The following is a 26249-nucleotide window of genomic DNA, read 5'->3' as shown; positions in this document are numbered from 1 at the left end:
AGATGGAAGAAATTTTCTCCATGTAGAGATGTATAGATGTATTTCTCTGTGTTAAGCTGCCTTGGAAATGTTTGCAACAACAGTTACTACAAGCTCCTCAAATACTCTCTTATGGGGATGATTCCCTTTCCATTGGTTTTAATAACATTTTTGAATTGTTTTCTTGTTATAAATCGTTTGGGTAATTTTGCATGAGTTACTTAATTTAGAACACATTCATTTCCATTAAAGGTCATGATAAAACCCATATGGCTCAATGGAAGATTCCAAGTACCTCCTGTGGATCCACACTATAGCTATCTAAGTACAGCAGTCATGCCAGTGTGCATCAGTACATGGTGGAGCCCTTCATTCCTCCTGAATCCTCCTCTTATAGAATGAACTATTTGCTGGCTGTGCCTTTTCTTTACTTGCTTTTTGTTTTATTGCTCACTGTATGTAATGCTTGGTGATGGGCAGGTGTAAGCTTCATTAACTCTGTGCTCTGAGTCTGTTAGAATGAAGGATGAACAGTGGTCTTTCAAGCAAGATCTACAAATTAAATTTTTTTTTTTAATTTCTACTGTTGAGTTTGGCACTAAGGATGAAGTAGCTTAGCAATATGGCTATTTCTGTGATAAATTTAAATACAAAATTGAGCTATGCCTGCATCCACATTTTAAAGAGTGCTAACTTTTGGTTTCGTCCATAGAACTCTTGGGGTAGAGTCCCACTGAATTTCAGTTATTGCTTATAAAGTTAAATTTGTTCAGAGATTAAGTTTAGAGATTCTTATATACATTTGTATCTAGCACTGCAGGTCTCAACCTCTGGGTCACAGTCCCTTTGGTGTTGAATGAACCTTTCATGGGCCACATATCGGATATCCTGCATATCATATATTTACATTAAGATTTCTAACAGTAGTAAAATTCCAGCTATGAAGTAGTAACACAACACCACAACAGGAGGAAATATATGCAAGTGTGAGAGCAGTAAGAAGGTTGAGAACCACTGATCTAACGCAGTGACTTTGAAACAAAATTGTTTTACCATTAAAAATAGATTCAGTAGCTAATTTAGCCAATTTATTTTGGGAAGCACAAGTATACTCAAAGGAATTTTGCTCAAGAAGAAAATTAAAATTTTATCTCAGAAATTATATAATGTGAAATTGTGTAATCATGGTTTTATGCCAATAAATACAGTTTGCCTTTAAATGGGTGATGACTTGACATATAAAGGCATCTGAGAAAATATTGGCAGATTTTACATTTTAAATTATTTTTACTATTACTTGAAGCATTGTGAATTTGCTGTTATGAAATCTCATATGTATGATAGGGCAGTCATTTTATGCCCAAGTAAAAGAATAAAGAAATTTACAAAAATAGAAATAAAATCCATTTAATAAAAGCTTTGGTAAAGATACATTTTAAAGTATTTTTCTTTCCATTTGTAAATTATTCCAGGCAAAAAAAGCAATCGCAAACTAATTGATTTTCATCAAAAGTGCTGATTTGAATAAGCAAATATGGTATTTGGATGTCTAAACCTGCTTATAAAACAAAGAGGTCTTTAGACCTCATGATTCAAATCACGTAAACATGACTTGATCATTTACTTCTAATCCTAAAGACAGTGCTTTCCCCACAAAGTCCGTGTTTGCTCTCAACTCTCGTGGAGTTTAAACAGCATGAGATATGGCCCCAATTAGAAAATGATGAAGCCTTAGCTAAGCCCTTTCCTCTCTTCTGGTCAGATTGTCTAGCCAAACACAGGACTTCTGCTCTTTACTTTATTAGGTTACCCTGCTGGTAGCTTCCACTTGGAGAATCTCTATATTAAAAACAAGAAAGACAAAAACTTCCTTTCACCAGAAAAATAAAGGAATTAAAAGAAAGAAAAAAAGTTCTATGTAATATGTCCAAAATAGATAGCTAATACAGGGTCACTCTGATATTAAAAATGAAGTGTGCAATACAAGCTTAATTCAGAATTTGAAAAAATAATCTGTTCTTCAAGTTTGGAAGAAAATGATATTAATCCAGAAACATTTTAGCAGGCTTTCATTTTCTGTGCTTTTAACAACATTTAGAACCTGTAAAAGTTTATATTTCAAGCTTTCAGTTTATCTAGATATTACTTCTAATACATATAGAAAATGAAATTTCATATTATTTTACTGCTATCCAAATGAACTGAGCATTCAAAAATTATTTACACTATGGGCAGAACTCAGATAATCAGTGCAAATAAGTGAGTTGTAAATAGTTAGTTTGTTTAACACATATGTGTGCAATTTGCTGTCAAAGGACAAACAGTGAAGTGAGCACACTGACAAGTATTTAGCCAATATGAATTCCAAACTACATGTATTCATCTTAGCTGGAACATACTTACACATCTATCTTTCTGTTCATTCTTCCCCGGAGGTGCAAGCAACATTTTGGGGGCAATGTGGATGCTAGGATCTGATTCACTCAATGATTAGCACAGATGGGTAAGCAATGCTTTACAGTAGCACAGAAATCTCCTCTGGGATCACAGTGAGGCAGAGACCGGGAACCTTGTGAAGGAGGTTATCAAGTTTATGTTGTCACAGAATAACACCAGGTGCTCATCGAGGAGACTCCACACTCTTGTCTAAAGGGAGTTGTCCCAGTGGGAATTAGAGTTTGGAGTAGCAAGGACTGAACAGTCATCATGGACCCTTGCTTGCTACACCTGTCTTTGCAAGCTGCTCTTTTGTACAGTCATTCTGCCAACGCTAATTATTTTCCTTTGAGACAGAGTCTTATGGATCAAAGGTAACCAATGAGTACAAACCTGCAGCATCACGCGTGTTTAATCAGTTTTAAGTGATCTTTGTTTCACTGCTACATTATATTTGTCGCTTGTTTAATTACGCGCCAGTGCCAGTATGATTTGTTATGTGATTCATTCAAGGAAAATTTTATATAGTGCATGTTTGTAGGCATGAAAAGAAGTAGGCAATTAGTAATTGTTCATCTTTTTGCAGGCCTATGTTATTATACATTCTTGTTGATGTACAAAGTGGGATAAGTCAAGTCTTATGTAATGGTAACAATCCCATTGTAAGCAGTATAGTGCCCTCCTAAGCCTTTCATTAATATTAAATACTTACTCGACAATATAATATGTTAATGTCTGGAAACCAATAAACTATTTTCTTCCTGAATTTTTGTCTTTCTCAGTAGCCTAGTGAGCTAACACATAAATCACCACTAAGATTGTTCTGGGAGATGATTTCAGTAACATTGAAATGTATGATTCAGATTAATGTGGTCCCAAATGTTAGTGTGCACACCATCTGTTTGTGTTAATCCTACGCCTTGTGCATCAGGGTTAATTTTCTTTTTCTTTTCTTTTTCTTTTTCTTTAATTAAGAGAAGATATGTGTAGCAGCTATTTCTTCTTGGGCATATTGTTTCATCTCTTTTCTGTTGTCTCTCAATTTTCTATCATAAAGTGCAAAATCCATTTTTCCCTTACTTGCGTGTAGAACACGTGGACTGTTAGACCAGGGAATCTGGCCTGGAGCTGGAGTGAGATTGAGACATCTCCAAACCCAGAAAATATCAATCCTGAGATAGGTAAGGGAGCTTCCAGCCTGTTCTGTGCCTACATGCACAGGAAAATGTACTCTTGTGACACTTCCTCCCTTGCAATTCTTGAGGTAGTCATGTAGCCTAGCACCTGGAATTTCTCTGCATGCAAATGAAAGATTACCAGCATCTCAGGCCCAGCCAACGATGTTCACTCACCTGAAAACCTCTACACTTCCCCAAGGTTTATATAGCCTTTATTACACACACTGCCCCACCATAAAGAGAGCTGTACCGCCGGAAGAGCTGTGTCCCTAAAACGGCTGTAACACTAAAAGAGCTATACTAGATAAGGCTTTCTTCCCTTGGGGCAATCAGGGATTGACTGGGATCCTGTAAACAAACCTGCCCCGCTGAGGTTCACTCCTTTGGGTCCAGCACCTGGAAAGCTACAAGGAGAAGAAGCAGGGCCCGAGTTCCAGACCGACATTTGTGCTTACATGCACAATGTACCACATTATAAACCTACATGCTATCTGCTGTTCCTATTCAGGAAAGTCACTTACTAAGCTGCAGAGTCATTGAGCTGGTATTCAGATGCCCTTTCGAAGCAGGCTTGAATTCCTGGATCTCCCCACAGTCGTTTTATTATTTCAGCCAACTGAGGTGTCATGTCACCATCTTCTAGTGTATTTGCCATTGAGTGAAGTTGTTGTTGGTCTTCCTGAAGTAGTTTTGGTGGGAAGAACAAAAATGTTATTTAGGCTCAGATACTGTTATAAATAGAGCAATTTGAGATGCTTTTTTTCTTCCAATTTCTTTTGCCTATAAATCCAGTGAACATTTTTTTTTCAAAATCTATGAACAACAATAAAGCTAAAATTTATATAGAAAATTAAAATAATATAGTGAGGAATTTGAATGCTTTGCTATGTATCATTGACTTCTGAATATGTTGTCAAAAATGGTAACAGTGCTTTGGTTGAGTCTGTTATTTCTTGGGTAAAAATGCTGTAGTAAATGAGATGGCTGTAAAGTATTCTTTATCATGAGCCATATTCTTTTGATTATTCTGCAAGCAGTTAAACACACATAACCTCACAGTGAGGTTCAAGCTCTCTGTTAGGTGGTGTCAATCGTGTGCCTTTGTAGTAAAGTCCCGTAAGGCACACATTAAAACTGGCAATGAAAAACAAATACCAAAACAACAACAACAACAGCAACAAAACAGAGTAACTATTGTGTGAGTGCATACTAAGACCTGGAAAGTAATGAGGGAGGACAGAAGTTTACTTAACACATAAGTGAAATTTAACCAATCTGTAGACCACTATTTATACTAGTAATTAAAACCATTTTTACAAATAATTAAGATTAGGAATTTGAGACATAGAGTACCTAAATAGATTATGGTAATTTGTTAAGAAAACAAAGAAATCTGGGCTTAGATGGCCAGTGTCAGTATCCAAAATTCACCTGCTGCCTGTTATAATAATATGCTGGTGAATATCACTATGACGGTTTACAGTATGGCCCACAAGTGTCTCACTATCCTTACAATAAGCATACACTACAATGTCCACATTTACATGTGTACAGAGTACTTCTCTCAAGTGACTTTTGACAAAGCAACAAATACAACAGACTCTAGAACAGGAGGAAAACACTAGTAGAGTCTGTACTATGTGAGTATGCTGGGAGGGAAATATGTCCAGAAAGACATTAGTGCTGCCTGATGCCATTCATTCATACTAATCATCTCAACTAAAGGCTTATTCTGCTGTTTTGTTAAAAGTATTGTCTTTGGCTAATATAGTGATAGCATGTTATTTATTATTAGAGAATATTAAAACTAAAAGGAAAAATTTTCATCTTTCTTTCTGATTAGGAAGATCAGATAATCAGCTGATTGGCAAATTGCTGAAATATAAGACTTATTTTCTTACTTTCTAGCATTAATGGGGATTTATTTTAAAATTCATCCTTCCTATCATACAGAGAACTACAAATCCAGTGAATATTATCCTTTCAATTAGTTTTTCATTATTTTTGAGATTATAGTATAACTGAATAATTTCTCCCTTCCCTAACCTCCCCCAAGCCCTCCCATAAGCTCCTTCTTGCTATGTTTCATATTCATGAATTCTTCTTTCATTAATTGTTATTATACACAGACACACACTACAATCTATTCAGTCTGTATACTGTTACTGATCAGTATGTTTTCAGGGTTGACCATTTGGGAGGCTTGTTCTTCTACAGCTAATGTGTCTCTGGGCAAATGGTGCAATGAGGCAGCTTTTCCCAGAGTCCATTCATGAAGGAACAAATCACTGGCTTTCTCAGCAGTTCTTATAAACCAAACAAATATGCCTTTTCCCTGACTCTATACTATTCCTCATCAAGTTAAGCTACTGTTTATTTATATTGGTGTCCAGGCTCCTGGGTAACAAGTAAATTGGTATTTTTTCTGTTCTAGAACCATATCAACATTTCATTGAATGTAAAACATTTCAGTTCTTGATAGTCTTGCACAATAAACACTTTTAAGAATGAAAGTTCACTTTTAAGACCAGAAGGTCACCAGATACATTTTTGTTTTTATTTTTTGACGTTTTCCCTTCCTTTTTTTTTATTTCCAAGAGTGTTTATTTAATGCCATTATGAATACCATCCAGAAAACCTTTAAAAAGAAAGACAAATTTTTTTACACATACACTTATATTATTACACATATACACAATAAACTACTTACCGCAAAAAGAACCACAAAACAATCAGGAATTCTATAAATGTTACACTCATAGTGTTTTGGCTATATGTATTTGTCAGCCTTGAAGAAAACATCTTTCCTATCTTGGTGTGTACAACACCCAAAAAACGTCTGTACTTAGGCATGGTGGCACATGCTTTTAATTCTTGTATTTCATAGGCAGCGGCAGGAAGATCTCTTGGAGTTTAAGGACAGCCTTGTCTATGTAGTGAGTTTCAGGCCTATCAGAGCTACACCATGAGATCTTGCCCATAATTTATAGTTATTTTTCAAAGCTATATCTGTATGGTAATCAATTTATGGATAATTGAAATTCCACAGGTTATTTTATTCCTGTGTTTTAATTTCCCTAAGAGTTCTCTTCAGGCTCAAAACCCCAGTTATTTATTATGACTCACAAAACTTTCCATGCTTGATCTGTCTTTCTGTCTGTTCTTTCTTTTCCACTGGTCTCGATTTGTCTCTTCAAGTCTCAAGTACTGGACTCCTGATACTCTGTAAGTCCCTAAGCCCATCTTAAGGGTTGCTGTGTGCATCTGATTCTATGCAGAAGTATTTGTCAAGCCACATTCATCTATCTATCTATCTATCTATCTATCTATCTATCTATATCTATCTATCTATCTATCTATCTATCTATCTATCATCTGTTTATCTCCATTTTATTTTTACTTTCTATTCTTCTCACATATATTACATCTGAACACAATTTCCCCTCCCACTCATCCACCCAGTCTCTCCACCCTTCCCTGTACTCTAGATCCATCCTCCTTCCATCTACCCTCAGATAAGAGCAGGCCTTCCAAGGACATCAACCAGACATGGCCTAACAAGCTGCAATAACACTAAGCATACACCACGAAGTCACATCAAGGCTGAACAAGGCAACCAAGTAATAGGATCCCACAAGCAAGCAAAAGAGTAAGAGACAGCCCCCACTTGCACTGTTAATGTTCCCACAAGAACACCAAACTACTCAGCCATAAAATATATGCAGAGGACCTAGGTCAGACCCCTATAGGCTCCCTGATCTTGATGAGTCCTCTTGATAAGCCATGTTCTCGTGATGTGTCCCTGACCACTCTGGCCAGAATTCTTTCTTTCTTTCCTTTGCTTTAAAAAATTTATTTATTTACTTACTTTATCTCAATTGCAGCTTCCCCTCCCTCTTTTCCTCCCAGCCCCTCACTTCCCCCACCCCTCATGTCATTCCTCCCTTGATCTTTTTCTAGGAGAGGAGGCATCCTATGGAAATCAACCCACCTTGGCATATCACATTGTAGTGGGACTAGGCACGTTTTCTCCTATTGTGGGTAGACAAGGCATCTCAAGTAGGGAAACAGGATCCAAAGCCAGGCAACAGAGTCGGAGACAGCCTCTGCTCCTGCCCTTCAGAATCCCACATAAAGACCAAGCTGCACAACTGTTGCATATGTGCAGAGGGCCTAGGTCTGTCCCATTCATGCTCTCTGTTCAGCAGTTCAGTCTCTTCTTAAAAAACCTTACTATACCTTTCTATTCTTCTAACACTCGAAAACTACTCCTTGCCCCTATTTCATATTATTCGCAGCATTTATTTAGTGCCTGTCCTTTCCTTACTTTATTAATTTTTTAGTGTATATGTTCATATTTGAGGGCAAATATTTTTGTTGTCTTATTCATTTGTATACTCTCATAGTATATGTTGCTAAAATATTGTTGAAGGGCTAAACCAAAATAATATGCTGATTCTAGAGAAACTAGAGGATCTCTAGTAATCTGTAATTTTTTATTCCAAATATTACTCTTAAGGTTATTACTCTTTGGAGGTCAAACCACTCTTTCACAAGGCTTACCTAAGACCACCAGACCTATGATTCATACCAGTAGCAAAATTATAATTATGAAGTAGCAATGAAATAATTTTATTGTTGGGGTCACCAAAATATAAGGACCTCTCTTAAAGTGTCACAGCATTAGGATGGTTGATAATCACTTGTTCAGAGCGACATTGTATGGAAAATGAAATAAGTATTTCTCTTCAGGATATGCAATGACTGCTCATCAATTTTATGTCCTTCAGGCAGTCTAAGACTTGTTGAATTAATTCTGAACTTTGCAGTCATATTTCTAAATATGAAAGAAAAGGGCACATAACATGAAGGAAAAGATGACTAGCTTGCATGGCTGAGAAATGCGCAATTAAAAATGTCCAATTTTGTTTTTACTAAACGTTCAGTCTTAGAGTACTGACAACTGTTGAGGATTCTGGAGATATTATAGAATACAAGTATTCCATACTTACTAGCTTACTTGAATTCAATAGTAGACCATTTTGAGCAAATGTATTTCTTCTTCTTAAAGCATTATCCTCATAACAATCATCAATTTTGTTATATGTGGCTGTGTGAGTGATGTACATTATATATGTGTGGGTACAGGCATAGGCATGTCATAGTGTATATGTGGAAGTCAGTGAACAATTTTTTGGAGTCAGGTCTCTTCTCTCTTCATTTGTCATTATATGAGGTCATTAGGCTTTTGTCTTTTCCTATTCCTTTACAATAACTGGAGACTGCCACATTAAAAATATACACACCATTATCTCCCATTTTTTTTTACACTAAGCACTTGATTATTTCTTCTCATCCACTATCCACTGAATTTCCCTCATGTAAATTACAATAATCTGTAGACAAATTAAATTTATGTCTGTAGACAGATCACCTAATCAGAGATCTGAAAGCTACACATAGTGCTTAGAAATTAACTAGTTGACTATACCGTTTAAACCAGGTACCACATGTATGCATCTTATAATAAAATATTAAATGAATGATTAAAAGTGCAAATGTTTTACTACAGTTTAAACAAAAATATGATCTGTTTAGTGCTAGGAAACCATGGTAATCTGAAATTTTGGGACATAGGACATAGATGCTCCTGAGATGCCATAGCAACTTTATAGGCTACCTAAGTTTAAAACACTGAATGTACAGTGGGAAAAAGTACATTAAAAATCTCTTATAGTATTGTTAAAGTCTATGGTTTCCACTCCACTTGCATATCATCAGGTCCCTAAGAGCCAAGAGGACTGGTTGGCATCACTAGTTTATAAAACCTTGGCTGTATGTAGCACACATTAAAAAAAAAAAAAAAAAAAAAGAACCAATAGGAAACTTAGTGATTTTCCACTTCCTTGACAAAACATATGATATATATGCAAATTCCAAAATCTTTACATCATTGTTAAAGAACGCAGAAGGCACACACATTTTAATAACTATTACTGCCTGGGAGGGAAAAGTAAAATAAACATTGCCGTTCCAAGCAGTCTTCACATAGGGCAATACACTGTAAAGGAAGCCAGGCAGCAGTGTGTTCTGCTGGGAAGTCAGCTGATTGAAGTTAACCTGCTACTCTCTTTTGATCCATTGTTTCTTACCTTTAAATTAAGGGATTATAGTAGTAGTCATTTAAGAGCCATTATAAAATTCTGTGTGCTTAAGAACAGCCATAAAGAAAATAGGTTCAATAGATCATACAATAATAAAGATAGGAGGTCTTGGAGTTTCTTCCCAAGTTTCCCTCTCATGTGTGAGAAAGAAGATGGAGCCAGAGAAGTGAGAAACTTAACTGGAACCAATGGTAGGGGAAGCTAGGAAAGGAAGTCATAGAAACTAGGCTTTGCCAAGGGTTTGTCCTAAGGTACACTTACCATTTCTCCTTTTCTCTTTTCCTCTCTCCCTTTGTCCTCCAGCCCTTTCTGAGAAAACTGATGGGAAGAAAGGGAATTTACCCTTTCCTTTAAAATACACAGTGTATTCTAGTCTTTTCTCCTCGTATCTCCCCTCCCCATCTCTCCTGTTCCCAACTCCACCTACCCCCAGTCCACATGTGAAACCTGTTTCCCCTTGCCAGGAAGATCCTTGTGTCCTCACTTAAGACCTCCTTGTTACTTAGCCTCTCTGGGCCTGTGGACTGTAGCATGATTGTCTTTTATTTTAAAGCTAATATCAACTTGAGTACATACCATGTTTGTTTTTCTGGGTCTGGATTACCAGAAACTACTGGAATTGGGGGACATTTCAGGGGTGAGGTGGAAACCTAGTTTAATGGAAACATCAGGGAATATACAAGAGTAACCCTAGCAAAGACTCCTAGTAACGAGGACCATGGAGGCTCAACCTAACTATCTTTTATACCCAGGCAAGGCCTCAACTGCAGGGATTGGGACTCTAACCCAGCCTTAAATCTTCACACTACAGTTTGTCCTACCTGTTGAGTATTCTGAGACCAGAGTCTAGCAAAATGGTCATCAAAGATAGCCAAGAGACTTCATTCAGCAACTAATGAGAGAAGATGCAGAGTGCCACAGCCAAACATTAGGCAGAGTTCCGGTTTTCTTGAGGAAGAAGAGGAGAAAGTGAGGAAGGGGATGGGGAGGGGGGAGAACAAAGAGGAAGGATCTGAGAGATCAGAAGGATCAGAGACACACCAGAAGAACACAGCTCAGGAAACTCGCAAAGACCTGAGAGGCTGTAGGGGTCTGACCTAGGTCCTCTGCATACATGATATGGCTGAGTAGCTTGGTGTTCTTCGAATCCCAAAAGTGAGAACGGGGGCTGTCCCTGACTCTTTTGCCTGCTTGTGAGACCCTGTTCCTCCTTCTGGGTTGCCTTGTCCAGCCTTGTCTTTTGTGCCTGGTCTTACTACAGCTTTGTGTGCCCTGTCTTGCTGATGCCCCAGAGAGGACTGCTCTTTTCTGAGGGGAGGTGGAGAGAGTAGATCAGGGGGAAAAGAGAGGGGATGTGGAGGGGGGTGGAGATGGGAGTGTGGGGAAAGTGTGATCGATTGGGACATAATGTATCAAAGAAGAAGAAGAAAAAACAAAAACAACAACAGCAAAAAAAACAAATAAACAGTGTAGATGTTAGGGTCTGTGTAAGAGGAACAGCAAAACAGCTCTAGAACTCATGGAATGCAACCCACCAGTTAGCAAACCCACGATGGGTGTGTCTCAGCAAGGCATAACCCCGAGAACTGCATGTTCTGAGGACTTCATGCTGTTATGGAACATAGCTGTGCTTGTTACCTTATGGTCCTTTTAATACCCTTGATATGTGAATTGTGTTATATAGTGCTATAAAGGGCATTCTCATCCCCTCACTGCACATCTTTGGCATACTCAATAACAATGCTTGATCTCTTTCAAACATTGCTGCTGGAGCAGATTAATGATTCAACCACCATCTCTGAAAACAATCTACAGATGTAGATTGCTAACAATGATCATTACCCTTAGAAAGAATTTGGAAAAATAGAGATTCCAACAAGGTCAGGTAAAGATGTTTTTGCTAGGGGATCTGACATAGAAAGTCTTAGGGGAAAAGAGATTGTTTAGCAAAATAAGGTAAAGATGTTTTTGCTGTTGGCCCTGATACAGGAAATCTTAAGGGACAATTGAGGTTAAGAGAAAATACACTCTTATTCGTAAAGCTAGGGGACTTTTTGAGGCTGGCAAATCAAGAACAATGGCCCATAGCACCACTGGCTGACGTGACTCTTTCAAGCTGGGCTGGTGACTGAGATGACAATTGATTTCCTTATTCTATTTTTCTGCCCTCCGCTTCCTGATATGATTTAATAAAACATATTAATGAGTAGATGAGCACCTTTAGAACTAAAAATCGACATGGCTGATTATTTTTATATAGGAGTTTAGATTTGTGATTCCTTTACGTTCTTCATAAGATTACCTCTTAAGATAACTGATTCCTTCTTTGTAACTGCAAATTGCAGCTTGCCAATAAAGATAAACTGGCTGAGAAATTCCCTTGCTTGTGTATATTCTGTTAATATGTAACAAGTTGCTTATGTACAAATGTATGTGGGTTCTCAGAAATAACTTGTTATTTATGCTTGTTCCTTATAGATAATACATAAAACACTTGGCCATGTGAAGGTATTGTGGAACATGATTTTCTTACATTTGTTCATTGTAAACATTTATTTATAGGGAAATAGAATGTAAACACATTGTGATTTTTGTATTGCTTGAAAGATTTTGTTGGGGTATATAATCTGTAAAAGGAAAAGGATAAGAGCAGCAGCAGCAGCAGCAGCAGCAGAAGAAGAAAACAGATAAGAGCAGGGATAAGCATCTGTGTGGCCAGCCAACTACAATATTCATGCCCCACCTTAGTTTTCCCCAGTTGATATCTAAGTAGGACCCAGGGTTCACGTCCCTGTACAGGCACCAGAATATCGAAGTCCTACTTCGATATCAACTAGGGAAAACTGAGGTGGGGTGTGAACCCTGTGGCTGGCTGGCTGGTGACCCTGTAGACTTTCTCTGAGGGCAACCTTCCAAGCCAGAACTGATAGTTACCACTGATGATGGCAAGCTGGGGCTAGGGCTGAGGGCTCCTAGCAGGGGCTTCCATTAATGGTGACAAGTGGGGGCTTCCACTGAAAGAGATCAAGCATTGTTATTGTGTATGCCAATGATACTGCCCAGTGAGGGGCTGGAAGCCCCCTTTATAGCACTCACACAATTCACATATTAAGGGGATTATAAGGACCACAAAGGTAACAAGCAGAGCCATGCTTCAGAACAGTGGGTTTGCTAACCGGTGGGCTGCATTCCATGAGTCCTAGAGCTATTCTGCTGTTCCTCTTGCATGGAGACCAACATCTAGAAATAAGTATTTTCCTTTTCATCCAAACCACTTCTTCAGCTCATTTAAATGGTCCATTCCCAAACTGGACTCCCAGGAAGGGAAGGAAAGCACTTTTTGTCTTTTGCTAATCTTACAGAAAGTGTCCCATGAGTGTTGCTCCTGTACACTGATGCCACTGGAGACTGCTCAGCTGATGCCCTTTGGAGGTGACAGCTACTCTGGGGGGGGGTCATGTGGAAATAGAGAATGTCTTTTAAAGCCAGGGGGGGGCCTCCTCCTGGCTTTTAGACAATAATATATGCACAATTTTTATATTAAAATGTTTTTTTTTACATATTATCTGTTTTAAAAGTAAGTAGATTTTTAATGCATCATAATGTGTGAAATAATTGGTAATTAAATAAAGAAAACTCACTTAGATGCTACATTATCAACCATTGTACAGCTCTGCTTCTTTCTTTTGCTGTCATATTTATTATTACATTTATTTACTAGAAAACAGTTACTGCTTAATGCAGTTATAGTGCATAGTAGAAGACAAAGTTTTTATCTAGAGAAAAATGAGAAAATTTATGTTCAAGTTAGTAAATATTTGAAAACTTATTATATTATGTTCTTATATACAGGCTAGGACAACAATCTTTTGACTTTCTTTTTGCCCCACATTCCCCCTAGGGCACGTAATTGTCACATGGATGTACTTACTGGACTTCGAGGATTGACATATTCAATCCCAAGTGTAGTCATAGCTTTCACAATGGTCAGGATGGACTGCAAGGTGTTACTGTAAACCACTGCTTTAAACTCCACGCATTCTTGTTTGCTATAGCCGTTCTTATGGATGATCCTACAGTTAAGCATGAGAGACTTTTGTGAGTTGACCTGTTGTAGCACAAATATTACAGCATATTAGTATATACAGCTTAAAAATGAAAGGATTTTGATCATGCATGTATGTTGAGTCCGAGCAGTTTTATATCTCTGAATGTTTATCATTCATTGTCTTTTCATATAATATGTTTGGCTGTGGGAGAAGCACAGGCTAATATATAAGAAGAATTTAAGACATGCATAGATCAAATATTTTTTGAAATATATAAGTCACAACATTTTAGTTGGAACATAGATTCCTTTTTCATGACTTCCAGGTCAGAGACGACCACCCAGGTCTGAATCCTGGTGTGGTGTTTATATTATTTTCTAGAGGATATGAAGTCACTTAGCAGGACAGCCCTGGCTTTTCCTACCACTTAAGAAACACTTAAAGTAGGAGTGTCTGCTTTCTATTTACAGCATTAACAAAGGCATTCTTCTTCTCTTTTCATTTTTTTTTTTTTAACTCAGGTAATTGCCTTCTGTCGGCAGCTCCCTTGCCATGTGTGTACGTGCTCCTGGGTCATCAGAAGTGAACTGCCCAGACAAGAGGTTTGGCTGGGCTCCTCTCTTACTTCCACCCATTCACTCATAAGTCACAGTCTGACTGAGGGTTTAGGAATAATAGCTTAAAATAGATTTTCCTGTTAGAGCTAAACTCTGTGCTGGTGCTAGCTCATTGAGCCCTTTGTCCATGGTAACAGCAGAGTGATCTCTAATTCCATTAGATAATTATTCTTTCCTATTACACTCTTATTTATGACATAGTCACACTTGAACTTATTGTTTTTAAGTCTCTATTTTTATAAGCTGAAGCATACTTATTTACCCAGATGTTTTCTTCAAGGTTTCCAACTACAAATAGCCAAAACACTATGAATGTAACATTTATATAATTCCTGATAGTTTTGTGGTTCTTCTCATTGTAGGAAGTATGTTGCATGTATATGTAATAATATAAATGTATATGTAAAAAATAAAAATAAAAAACATAATAAACACAGATAAAGTGAGTAAAAAAACAAAAAATCATAGTTATTAAATGAACAGTCATTTTGCCATATAAAAAGAAATATTTTAAATGTTAACATTAAAAGGAAATTTGAAGCAAAGACAATGATAAATATTACAGATATACAACTGAGTAAATATAAAAAAACAAAGCCTGTTATGTAAAACAGTAACCTGCTCAATATATATAAATAAAGAAGAACCAATGAACTATCCTAAAAAGGCAGAAGTCAACTACCTGTTACAAAGAAGATAAATTACATAATTCATTCAAACTTTACTAACTATAAAATTAAAGCTCATGTCAATATTAGGGATTTTGCTATAACAAATTATTAAATATAATTTTAGCTGGATGTGGTAACTTATTCCTATAAGTCTCAGAAGGCTTATATACGTGTGTGTGTGTGTGTGTGTGTGTGTGTGTGTGTGTGTGTGTATGTGTGTGTAGGGTAGAACCCTCCTGGACTTTCCATGCCCATGTTAGCATGTCTATTACTGTAGTCATATTTGTGAGACTTTATGAGAAGATTGTATGTACTCATAAATATATAACAAAAATTAATGAAAAAAGAGGCAATGGATATGGAAAAGACCAAGAACGGGTATGTGGAAAATTTAGAGAGAGAAAAGTGAAAGTGATGTATTCATATTGTGATAAAATACTAAATAAACAATTAAAACAGAATTGTTCATTGCATAGACAAACACCACATACAAACATTAGAAATAGTTGTGTACCTACTTCATTTGTTTAACAATAGTACTTTTCCCAGATTCACCTGCTCCTGAAACAAAATGAAGCAAATGTTATTCATGGATCCACCGAATTTGTATAAACATTAAGATTTATTTTATCACATGTAAATTTTCACCCTAGTTTTCATGTGACTTCTAAGGGAAAGAATGTGTACTAATAGAGATAATTATATTTTAAATACAAACATCACTTGGGATGTTTATGTCTCCTGGGTTTGCAACCCAATGATAGAATCCATAATTTCAGACTCTAAAGCAGTCTTGGCCTCCTAATATGATACTTTGTATCTCTATTTGAATAAATGACAAAATAAGAAAACCATAAATAATTGTATTTCCTGAAATATTCAAACAGAAATCTATCCTGATTAAAACATGCTTTTTTCCTCAGAAGCCTATCATACCTTTGTGTATGGCTAATTTCCTTTACCAAAATGAGTGAAGCGTCTTAAAATCTATGTAACTCCAAGGAGCCCTAATGCATATGAGGTAATACGGACTGTATCCTGCCATAGGATCAGGTGCAATGAGATGTATAAAAAAACAGCAGTGGTACTGCAGGTGTTGCAGTCACCCTTATCTGCAACATGTATTTTAGTTTACAACCCTCACTATAAAAAATGTTGGCATTAATTTATCTCTTCAAGCACCATAAAGAGAAACCCAAAATGGATGTGAGTCTTAACAGAGAAAGAAATAGCTCTTAATAAAAACATAGTAGCTGTTTTAAGTTGTCAATCAAGACCTTTTCAGATATTTCTTTAATCTTGATGTTTGAAACAGTTTTTTTTTTGAGAAACAAAAACTAAAAAGTAATGAGATATGGGTTCATGACCTAGGTTTGTTTTGGCATCTGTGTATGGCATGCAGTTATCCTGATTTATCAGGGTATCATGATTTCAATGTAAGTGAAAGGAAATTTGAATGATAAATCTGAATCTGAACATTTCATCAACATTAATACTTATGGATTAGAGCACTCTGGCACCACCTCTACTTACTTGAGCCTCATGCTTTCTCTAGTGCCCAACTCCACATCCTTGCTTATACATTTTCATGTATCATTTTAATTTTTCATCCTTATTCATCAGTGTAAGATATATTTCACATAAAAAATTAACCTTTTGAATTTATATTTCAAAACTAACCCACCCACATCCAAGAAGTTATTCGCAAATGATATCTTCTGGGAGGAGAGAATCAGTTGTCTTCAAAGGTGTGTCCCTGTGGGCACCAACCCAAACCAGTGCAGGTCCCATGCCCAGGAGCAATGGCCAACACAAAATGGCCTTATCTGTCATCTGTCTGCCTGTCTATCATCCATCTATATATTAGGGTTAAGGGTTAGGGTTAGGTTTTTTTTTTTTTTGATATTTTATTGTTTTTATTTGTTTGTTTTGATTTTAGAGTTGAGGAGGGAGAGAGAGAGACAGATAGATACACACACACACACACACACACACACACACAGAGAGAGAGACAGCGAGACAGAGAGGCAGAAAGAGAGAGAGAGAGAGAGAGAGAGAGAGAGAGAGAGAGAAGAGAAGAAGAAGAAAGAGAAGAAGAAGAGAAGAGAAGAAAAGGAGAAGGAGGAGGAGGAGGAGAGAGGAGGAAGAGGAGAGGAGGGGAGGGAGGGAGGAGTGAGGGAGGGAGGGAGGGAGGGAGGAGGGACGTCCTGAAACTGCATGGATAGGGACTTGGGAGGATCTGGAAGGAGTTGTGGGATGAAAACTGTATGATCAAAATATGCTGCATGAAATTATTTTAAAGGTAAATTTAAGAAACTGATTTTGTCCCTTGTATGAGACAACATCTTTTGGAGTATTTCTGTATGGTTTTAAATGTTTTCCTGAGGCTGGGTGAACAGATAGAGAGGCATCTAAATTTAACTCTATGACAGAAAAATCTTATTGGCCCTGGCAAATCTTAATGTACCTGATTTCTGTAGTTGTCTAAACAGCTGCCTATCATGTATGATACAGAAAAATAAAGGATGGTAAGAGTGTAGTAAATAATACTTCATGGAGAGGTGGGGATGTACCAATTCTTCCTTTTGGATAAACTGACATGATTTGTTGCAGGATTTCTGATCCCGTTGTGAACCCCGAGGTTGTGAACTGTAAATGTGTTTCTTGTTTGGTGTGGTTGAGCCCTAACACAAACCTCTAATCCAAGAGCTTTCCATACACAGGATTTAATAAAGTTAACTCTAGGTCAAAAGATCAGGCAAGAAACCAGATGACAATGATTAAAAAGAAAGGAGGGACTTTGAGAGAAGAGTATTTAAGGCAGCATGGAGGAGGAGAAGAAGGAGCTCTTTCGCTTTTTCCTCCTGGGCTGTCAGCTAAGCTGAGTAAGAAAGGCTTTTTCCTTCAGGACCTGAGCTGATTAGGAAGGTCAGCTGGGTGCTTTCTCTGCCTTTCTGAGCTAGTGGGTTTTCACCCCAGCATCTGGCTCCTGAGTCTTCATTGGTAAAATTGAACAGTTGAGATTTTCATTTCTTATAACAATGATTCTTGTCCATTATTATGCTAGTGTGCTGTAGTCATGGGTCAGTAAAGTTAAAAAGAGAGCCAATGAATGCAAAAATCAGCCACAGTAATTTACCAATACGCCTCCATAGACTTATTTTTTCCCTCTATTTTTTGCAGTGCTGGTGTTAAAATTAGGGCTTGTGGGCTATAAACATTTATTCCTAACAAAAGTGTAATCCAGCCCAGGGTCTTTAACTGCTAGCAACAGAAGTGGATTTTGGAAACTAAGTATCAGCAGGCACAGCTGCACACAATCTCACTTCACCAAATCAAATACATATATTTAGTTTTATTGGCTTGAAAATTTCCAGCTTTGGGAATTTGAGAGGAAAAATCAATGACCTTAGCATGAGCTGCAGTCCTACCCCATTCAGGTTTACTCTGTGCTGAGGAAAATAACTGGAGAACTTCTGAAACTGAGAAAAGAATGTCTCATTTTGACTATCAATTAAAAATTTAAAGCACTTATATATTGTCTGTGACTCCTGAAGAAAGTAAAAGTTATTCAGGGAGCATTTTCAATGAAATGAAATATCAGTTTTTAGAAAACAAAGAGCATATAACGAATTTTAGGACATGATAAAGCTTGTAGGTGGAGTATATGTTTAGTATGTGTGAAGCCACGCATTTCATCTCAGTCAAAACACACACACGCAAATAAGATTTCAGAATTATATATTACATGTGTCATGGACAATAAAGAGATATGATATCACTTTACCACTGTTGGTCAGGTTAAAAAATCATAAACATATTTTTTTCTATGTTACAGAATACTCAAAATTTTGTCACACATTTTGGGGACAAAAGTGACTTTTAGGCTATCCCAAAGTGCAAATGTACATTCAGAGTGGTCTTTTAATATCCACTGGTAACAAACTTGGTTGACTCCAGGAGTCCTTTGAAGGCACAAACCTCATGAAACACTCAGATCTCTTATATAATAGGATATCATATTTCCTTAAAACATATGCACATTCACCACCTTGCTTTACAAACTGTTAGGCTACTTATAATACCAACTATAATGGAAGTGTGATGTAAAATTATTATTCTCTATGGTTGATAGGATAATGAGAATAAATATCTCCACGTATTAAGTACAGGTGCCAAATTTCAAGCATTTTTGCTCTTTAGTTGCTTGGAGGCACTGATGTGCAGTCCATAAATACTGAAGATAATGGTCAAGATCAGATGACAATCACACTGATAATACTAAGCAGTGGAATTTTCCAAATTATTTATGAGAGGTTTTATAAGTATATAGCAATTCTTTTAACTTAGCATATAATTCAGAATGTGGCTAAGGATGTAGAACAATTCGTTACTTTAAAGTAGCAGATAAGTTTTGATGAAACTTCATATTAATAATTCATATTTTCATTTGCAATTATTTTTAGAGCAGCATTTAATGACTTTTAGTGCTTTTTAAACTATTGTATTTTCTCTGTGTAGTAAGTTTAATGTTCAAAGTGATGATCCTAAACAGTTAACTGCAATATTGGCATAATTCCTAGAGAAAAAAAAAAAAAAAAAAACAACCCATCTAAAAATCTCCTTCATTATTTAAGACTCCCTCTCAAAGTTCCTCAGAAATGAACTGTTCATTCGCATTTCACATTGGTTGTAGATCTTATTTCACAATCACCACTCCATTCTTGCAGGATTAGATCATGTTCTGGGCTAAATATACACATGACAGCATGTTCACATATGCCGAGTACACCCCAAAATAGTTCCTTCCTTCTCAATCGTGGTCATAACTAACATTATTTTCTGGGCTAAAGAGTATCAAAGGAATTTTCACAAGATACATATCCATTTCTTTGTAAGGATAATATTTTAAATAACAATTAAATTTGTTCTTAATATTCATTTTAACATGCACAGATTGTAAATAATAAAATATAAACAAATAAAACTATTGCTATTTAGAAATATTGAAAAGAAAGTTAAAGCTGTACAATAGTAATACCAGTAACTGAACTCTACTGAATACCACAAGGCTTGGTTGCTCATTTGGCTAAAACAGGCAAGATGAAATTAAATAATGGGAATATATTGATATGTATGATATTTTTCTAGGCCATTAAAGTCATATAGAAATGTAGATGAACCAGCCTGATAGAAAGTGTTGTTCTGTGCATGAGAGAAATGAAAACTGTGGAGATGAATGTACTCATACAAATTCTAGATCTACCTTCAAATAAACGCTCAATTCTCCTGTTAATGCTCTATCATATTACTTTATTTTTAGGCATGCATTAATAGAGCAAAGAATTTTAATGATTTCTAGGTATAGTTACTTGATTCTAAGTTAAAATGAAAGCTGTGCTTTCATAGGCAGTCTTTGTGCTAAAGTGCCAGCTTCTCATCATATTTAGCCTTTTTAAAGGAATAATTTGCCTCGCTCAATAATTCTCCTCATAAGTAAAATTAAAAATCTGTCTCCTCTACATGACATATGTAGCCTGGACTCAAAGATGAAATAACAACAACAACAAAAAAAACCACTGTATTTATTTATGTAATTTAATTGAGCTTCCACACATTTCTGACTTTTACTAGGCAGCATGATTAAGTTCTATCTCTATGAGCATCGGTTTCCTTGTTTGTCAAATCTTAGTATTAACGTACATTTTATGGCTTTCAGAGATTAAATTATAGGTATGAGTGACTTGGAAAACACTGTAGTAAATCCTAGGTGTCTTCTCAGACATGAAGAATGTACTTTCATCCTTTTAAAGACCCTTCAAGTAAAGTAACTTCCACTCTTTATTTTACACTTTATTAAAAATTTAGTAACACCATATGTATATCTGTGGGTATGTACACACAAGGGCAAGCTCTGAGAGAGTCCAGAAGTCCCTAAAGATAGGCATTACAGACAACTGTGAGCCACCTAATGTAGGTGCTTGGAACTGAACTCAGGTCCTCTGGAAAATCTGTAAGCATTCTTAGCTATCTTAGTTATAGTTACAGCCCTTCCGTCATTTTAATACTTTCTTATGGATCATGCTTGTTAGACTTCCTACACAAGGCTCACTCCTTGCCTGTATCAAGGTTCTGAGATATCCACTGCCACTGCAGTGGTTACAAGCACAGTTATTCAGATGCAGCAGCACAGAGGAAGTCACTTCAGTCACAGTTTTTAAAAACAGAATGCTTTCCAAAATAGAGACAGTGATTAATTTATTTTCATGTATTTGTTTTACCTTCCTTCCTTGTCACGTTTCTTCCATAGAGTTCCATGTTTATTTCTTATGTTTAGCCCAGTGTTGTTAATGCTTTCTGTAGTTTTCCAATGGGAAGTCAGCCACAAATAATAGATACAAGTTTTTTGTTTTTTTTTTTAACTGCAATAAGGAAATACATTGCACTCCACTTTGTTTACTGAAAACAGATTTCTGAAGTACAACTTTCTCAAACTTCTCCTGATTTTTAAGTCATAAAAAAGGAAAAAAGGAAATACATTTTGGGAATATATTTCTCCTTCCCATCATTCATATCCCTGATTTGTTCCATCACTCTGTGTTCCCAACTAAGCCTGATTGATTGAAATTCATGCCTATGCACCTTCACCCAGATTCTTGGTCCTTGCCTAGAATGTGCCAATGGAAAGGTCAAGGGCAGGAAAACGCCAGTGTTAAATCTCACATGAGGAAGTCCAGTAATCATCATTAATACTTTCCTGTTCACTGTCTATAGACAACAAGACTAATGGGTGTCCATCAGTAAGTATGATATTTAAATTTCTTCAGACTATTTAGCTATGTAATGGAAAATTGAATTCTCTTCTCTTCCTAGTTTGCTCTTATTAGGTGCTAATGAATATTTATCTTTTTGTTTTGGGTCGTATCTTAGCCTCTCTTGGTATAATTATGAGGACCATTCTGTATTAACACGATAGTGCAGCTAATGTCAATGAATATCCTTATAGTTTAACCACTATTTTTGGGATTAATTTATCATGTAATTCCCCTATTTCCGTTTTTATTTCGGATTTCATATTATCCTGCCACCAGTCTGACAATATTTTTTTTTAATCTTTTACAAAAACAAAAATACTTCCATTGTCTCTATCAAATATTTTCAATGACCTGACAAAACTTTCCTATACATAGTTATGTAATGTTGACATTATCTGTTCATTAAATATTTGCTAGAAATTAGCTAACAAGAAATATAAACATTATGCAGGGAGACAGGCCTTGAAACACATAGCTCTAAATGGGATGTCTCCATCTAACCACTCACCTCAGAGCTAAGGGAATTTTGTGAAAGAAGAGGTGGAAAATTTGCAAGAGCCACATAGCATGGAGCATACCAGGAGAACAAGGCCCTCTAAATTAACTAAACAAGGTGTATATGAACTCCCAGAGACTACAGCTGTATGCACAGGGCCTACATGGGTGTGCACCAGGTCCTCTGAATATATATGAAAGCCATTAGATTAGTATTTTTATAGTTACCTTGACTATGAGAAAGAGTGTGTCTCTGACTCTTGTGCATGCTCCTGGGCCTCTTTTCCTCCTGTTAGGTTGCCAAGTCCAACTTTGATAGATACGATAGTTTTCGCTTCATCACATTATGTTTTATTTTGCCATGTTTGGTTGTTATCTCTTAGAATCATACTGTTTTCTAATGAGAGCCAGAAATGGAGTGGATATAGAAGACATGGAAGGTGATCAGGAACTTGGAGGAGTAGAGGGAGGGGCAACTATAGTCAGGATTTTTCTATGAGAAAAGAATATATTTTCAATAAAAGGGAAAAAGTGATTGTCAACTAAGAAAGAAAGAGACAAGAACGTGGGCAAGGAAATTGTAGAAGGCATCAGACCTTTAGATTCACTGAGACCTATTTCCAACACCATGTTTGCATCTACTTCACAGTGCATGATTAATTGGAAACTTAGTGTTCTATGTTTTGGCATCAAGACATTCACTAGACAATGAAGATCAAAGTAAAATAAATCACACAATGTTTTGCTTTGTTTTGTGTTGTAGAATTCTCTCTTTTTGATTCCATCTTACACCCATCAGAATGGCTAAGATCAAAAATTCAAGTGACACCATATGCTGGCAAGGATGTGGAGAGAGAGGAAATCTATCTGGTGCTATCTCAGAAAAATGGGAATAGGGCTTCCTCAAGACCCAGCTATTCCATTCCTTGGAATATACCCAGAAGATGCTCTGGCACACAACAAGAAAATTTGCTCAACCATGTTCATAGCAGTCTTATTCATAATAGCCAGAACATGGAAACAGTCTAAGTGTCCCTCAGTAGAAGAATGGATAAAGAAACTGTGGTACATATACACTATGGAATACTACTCAGCTATTAAAAACAAGGGATTCCCGAAATTTGTGGATAAATGGATTGAGCTAGAAATGATCATAATGAGTGAGTTAACCCAGAAGCAGAAAGACTCAAACGGTATATACTCACTTATATCTGAACACTAGCCCAAGGGGCATGTCCCACAAAAGCCTTCACTTACCAGGGAACTGGGACAGAAGGGAGGACATCCTATTGGGACTCTAGATGAGAGAAGCATGGGAGAATGGCAAAGTAGAAGAATCCAGAGGGTCCTAGAAACCTACAAGTAGAACATTATGATAGGCAGATTTGGGCCCAGGGGTCCTGCTCAAACTAAGGCACCAGCCAAGGACAATACAGGCGGTAAACTTTAAACCCCTACCCAGATCTAGCCAATGGACAGAACATTCTCCACAGTTGAGTGGAGAGTAGGATATAACTTTCTCATGTACTCTGGTGTCTCACATCTGACCATATCCCCTGGAGGGGGAGACCTGGTGGCACTCAGAGGAAGGACAGCAGGTTACCAAGAAGAGACTTGATACCCTATGAGCATATACAGGAGGAGATAATCCCCCTCAGGAACAGTCATAGGGGAGGGAAATAAGGGAAAAATGGGAGGGAGAAAAGAATGGGAGGATACAAGGGATGGGATAACCATTGAGATGTAACAAGAATAAATTAATAAAAATAATTAATTAAAAAAAGAATTCTCTCTTTTTAAGTACAGGGTTGAATTCAGAATTGGTCAGTACTATGATTAAGCTTATAATGTCATCATAGGACCATTTCTTTTTTTATTCTACCAAAGAGTGTAGATGTTGTTTCAATGAGAACCCAAGTAATTTTGAAGTTGAGAGAATGTGAGGGCTGTAAGTTAGTTCCATAAATCATTGTATGATACCTTAATTAAACAAGTTTAAGATGGAAAATACAGGGTAAATAATTTGAACTGATGTAAAAATGAGAGCGAATCAGATTTTATTGTTTTAAACTAAAAACTAAATCAAATTTAGAGTTCAGAGTTCAAAAGGAAAAAAAAAATAGTCAACTACTTCAAAAAATCAAAATAGGGAAAACTGAAGAGAGTGTGATTTAATTTATTAAATTAAATCTCAGCAGCTCAGCCTACACATTGCTGGTACCAGTTATAGAGTAATATGAGAATGAGTTTATGAAACTCTTGTTATCTTGAATAAATAAAAGATGTGATACTATTGCTGCTGATTCTTCCTCATCCCTGTTAATAAATGTTATTCTTTCAACTTAATGAAAGCCACCACTTAAGTTTGAGAACAATTACCTTCCTTTCCACTTGAGAACTTCACACATAACAACTTTTGACCTGATGGCTCGCTCTCTGGACTGCTCAGCTTTTCTGGTTATAGCAGCTAATGCATCACTGCAGCTGGTCAGCACTCAGTTCATAATTTGGGAAAACTCAATGTTCTCCACCACACTTTGAATTATTGGGGCTTGACTGTGAAGGGCACATTTTTCAGTCATCTCTTCATATTGTTTTAACCTTGTTCTTCCCCATCACGATCACATTCTAGCTGACCAGTTTCTCCAACCCACATACCTCAAGCCTCATAATTCTGTGGTCATTTAACAATATTGTCAATCGTAATCAGCAATATAGCCATTTCAGAGAACTGGCTTACAATTTGTGTTTTTATAAAAGAAGAGAAAATATTTTTAAAATGGTGTGTTGAAAACATTTATCAATTCTTTTTTTTTCTTTTTTTTTAAATTTTTATTAATTTATTCATATTACATTTATCAATTCTTTAGGAAATTTATCTCAACATGTAGACTAGTCTTTTATTTATTGATTTATTTTTTTATGGGAGAAAGGGCTTATTCTGTTTCAACTCAAGGTACAGTCTGCCATGGTGGGGAAGCCAAAGAGACAGGAGCGTGAAGAGGTTGATCAGTTGTATCCACAGTCAAGAAACAGACAGCAGTGGTTACATGTGTGAATGTCCTCTCTATTGGTACATTAGCACACTTGTGCCAGTCCAAGAGAATGTTAACTGCACTAGTGGCAATGTCTACATTTCCTCTTACATTTTAGTTGCTTTTGTCATGTCCATGTCCATGTTACGTAGAGTCCAGTGTAGAGCCTCTGAGAATTCTCTGGAACTAGGGAACATGTGTTTGATGGTTTCAAAGCTCTTCCTTATCATCTTCCTAAATTTTCAATTATAGGTAATTATTGTGAGAACTGTGGGCATGGCTTGCCACAGAACTCCAACAAGGAAGCAGAGAACATGTCTTTTTCTTTGAGAAACAAAGATACAGCCTACAGTTAGCTGTTGAAACTCAGTAGTGTGATCAGAGCAAAAGAACACTTAAAAAAATGAAGAGCTCTGTTGTGTGATAGATTCAGAATCCTGAAATAATGAGTTAGTTCATATGTAACTAGCATCAGAGTAAATATACAAGTGTCAATAAGTCAAAGCTCTTATTTTGATTCGTTTCTGTATTGATTTAGATTTTTATTAATTTGAGGAATCATTTATACAATATTTTAACACAAGGTTAATGTTCAAAACCAAAACTGATTGGTGGATTAAGTGGCCTACAGCCTGAATGTGGATAAATTGTAAACACAAAAAAGGAAAAGAGAAAACTGAATCCATGAACACCCCTGGGTCATCCCCTGGGTTACACAATATATTTACCTAATATATATTGCCCAGACATTTGGTTAGAAATATTATGGGCTTTAGTATCCTAAATTATACCTTTTATGTTTTCTTCTCC

General features: G+C 36.5%; 1 protein-coding gene across 1 annotated transcript in view; it reads right to left on the bottom strand.

The window, feature by feature from the left end:
- The window catches only part of Gnat3 (G protein subunit alpha transducin 3), a 42593-nt gene that overhangs the window by 15119 nt on the left and 1225 nt on the right, over nt 1-26249 (bottom strand). The window contains exons 2-4 of the mRNA XM_051152087.1: nt 15613-15655; nt 13689-13830; nt 4115-4272 (exon numbers count right to left, since the gene is read on the bottom strand). Coding sequence (XP_051008044.1) covers nt 4115-4272; nt 13689-13830; nt 15613-15655 — 343 coding nt within the window. The remainder of the gene's footprint in view (nt 1-4114; nt 4273-13688; nt 13831-15612; nt 15656-26249) is intronic.

The sequence above is a fragment of the Acomys russatus genome, chromosome 10, assembly GCF_903995435.1.
Source record: "Acomys russatus chromosome 10, mAcoRus1.1, whole genome shotgun sequence".
NCBI classification, from domain to species: Eukaryota; Metazoa; Chordata; class Mammalia; order Rodentia; family Muridae; genus Acomys; species Acomys russatus.
Note: the sequence above shows the minus strand (reverse complement) of the source record. Positions and strands in the feature narration are given on the sequence as shown.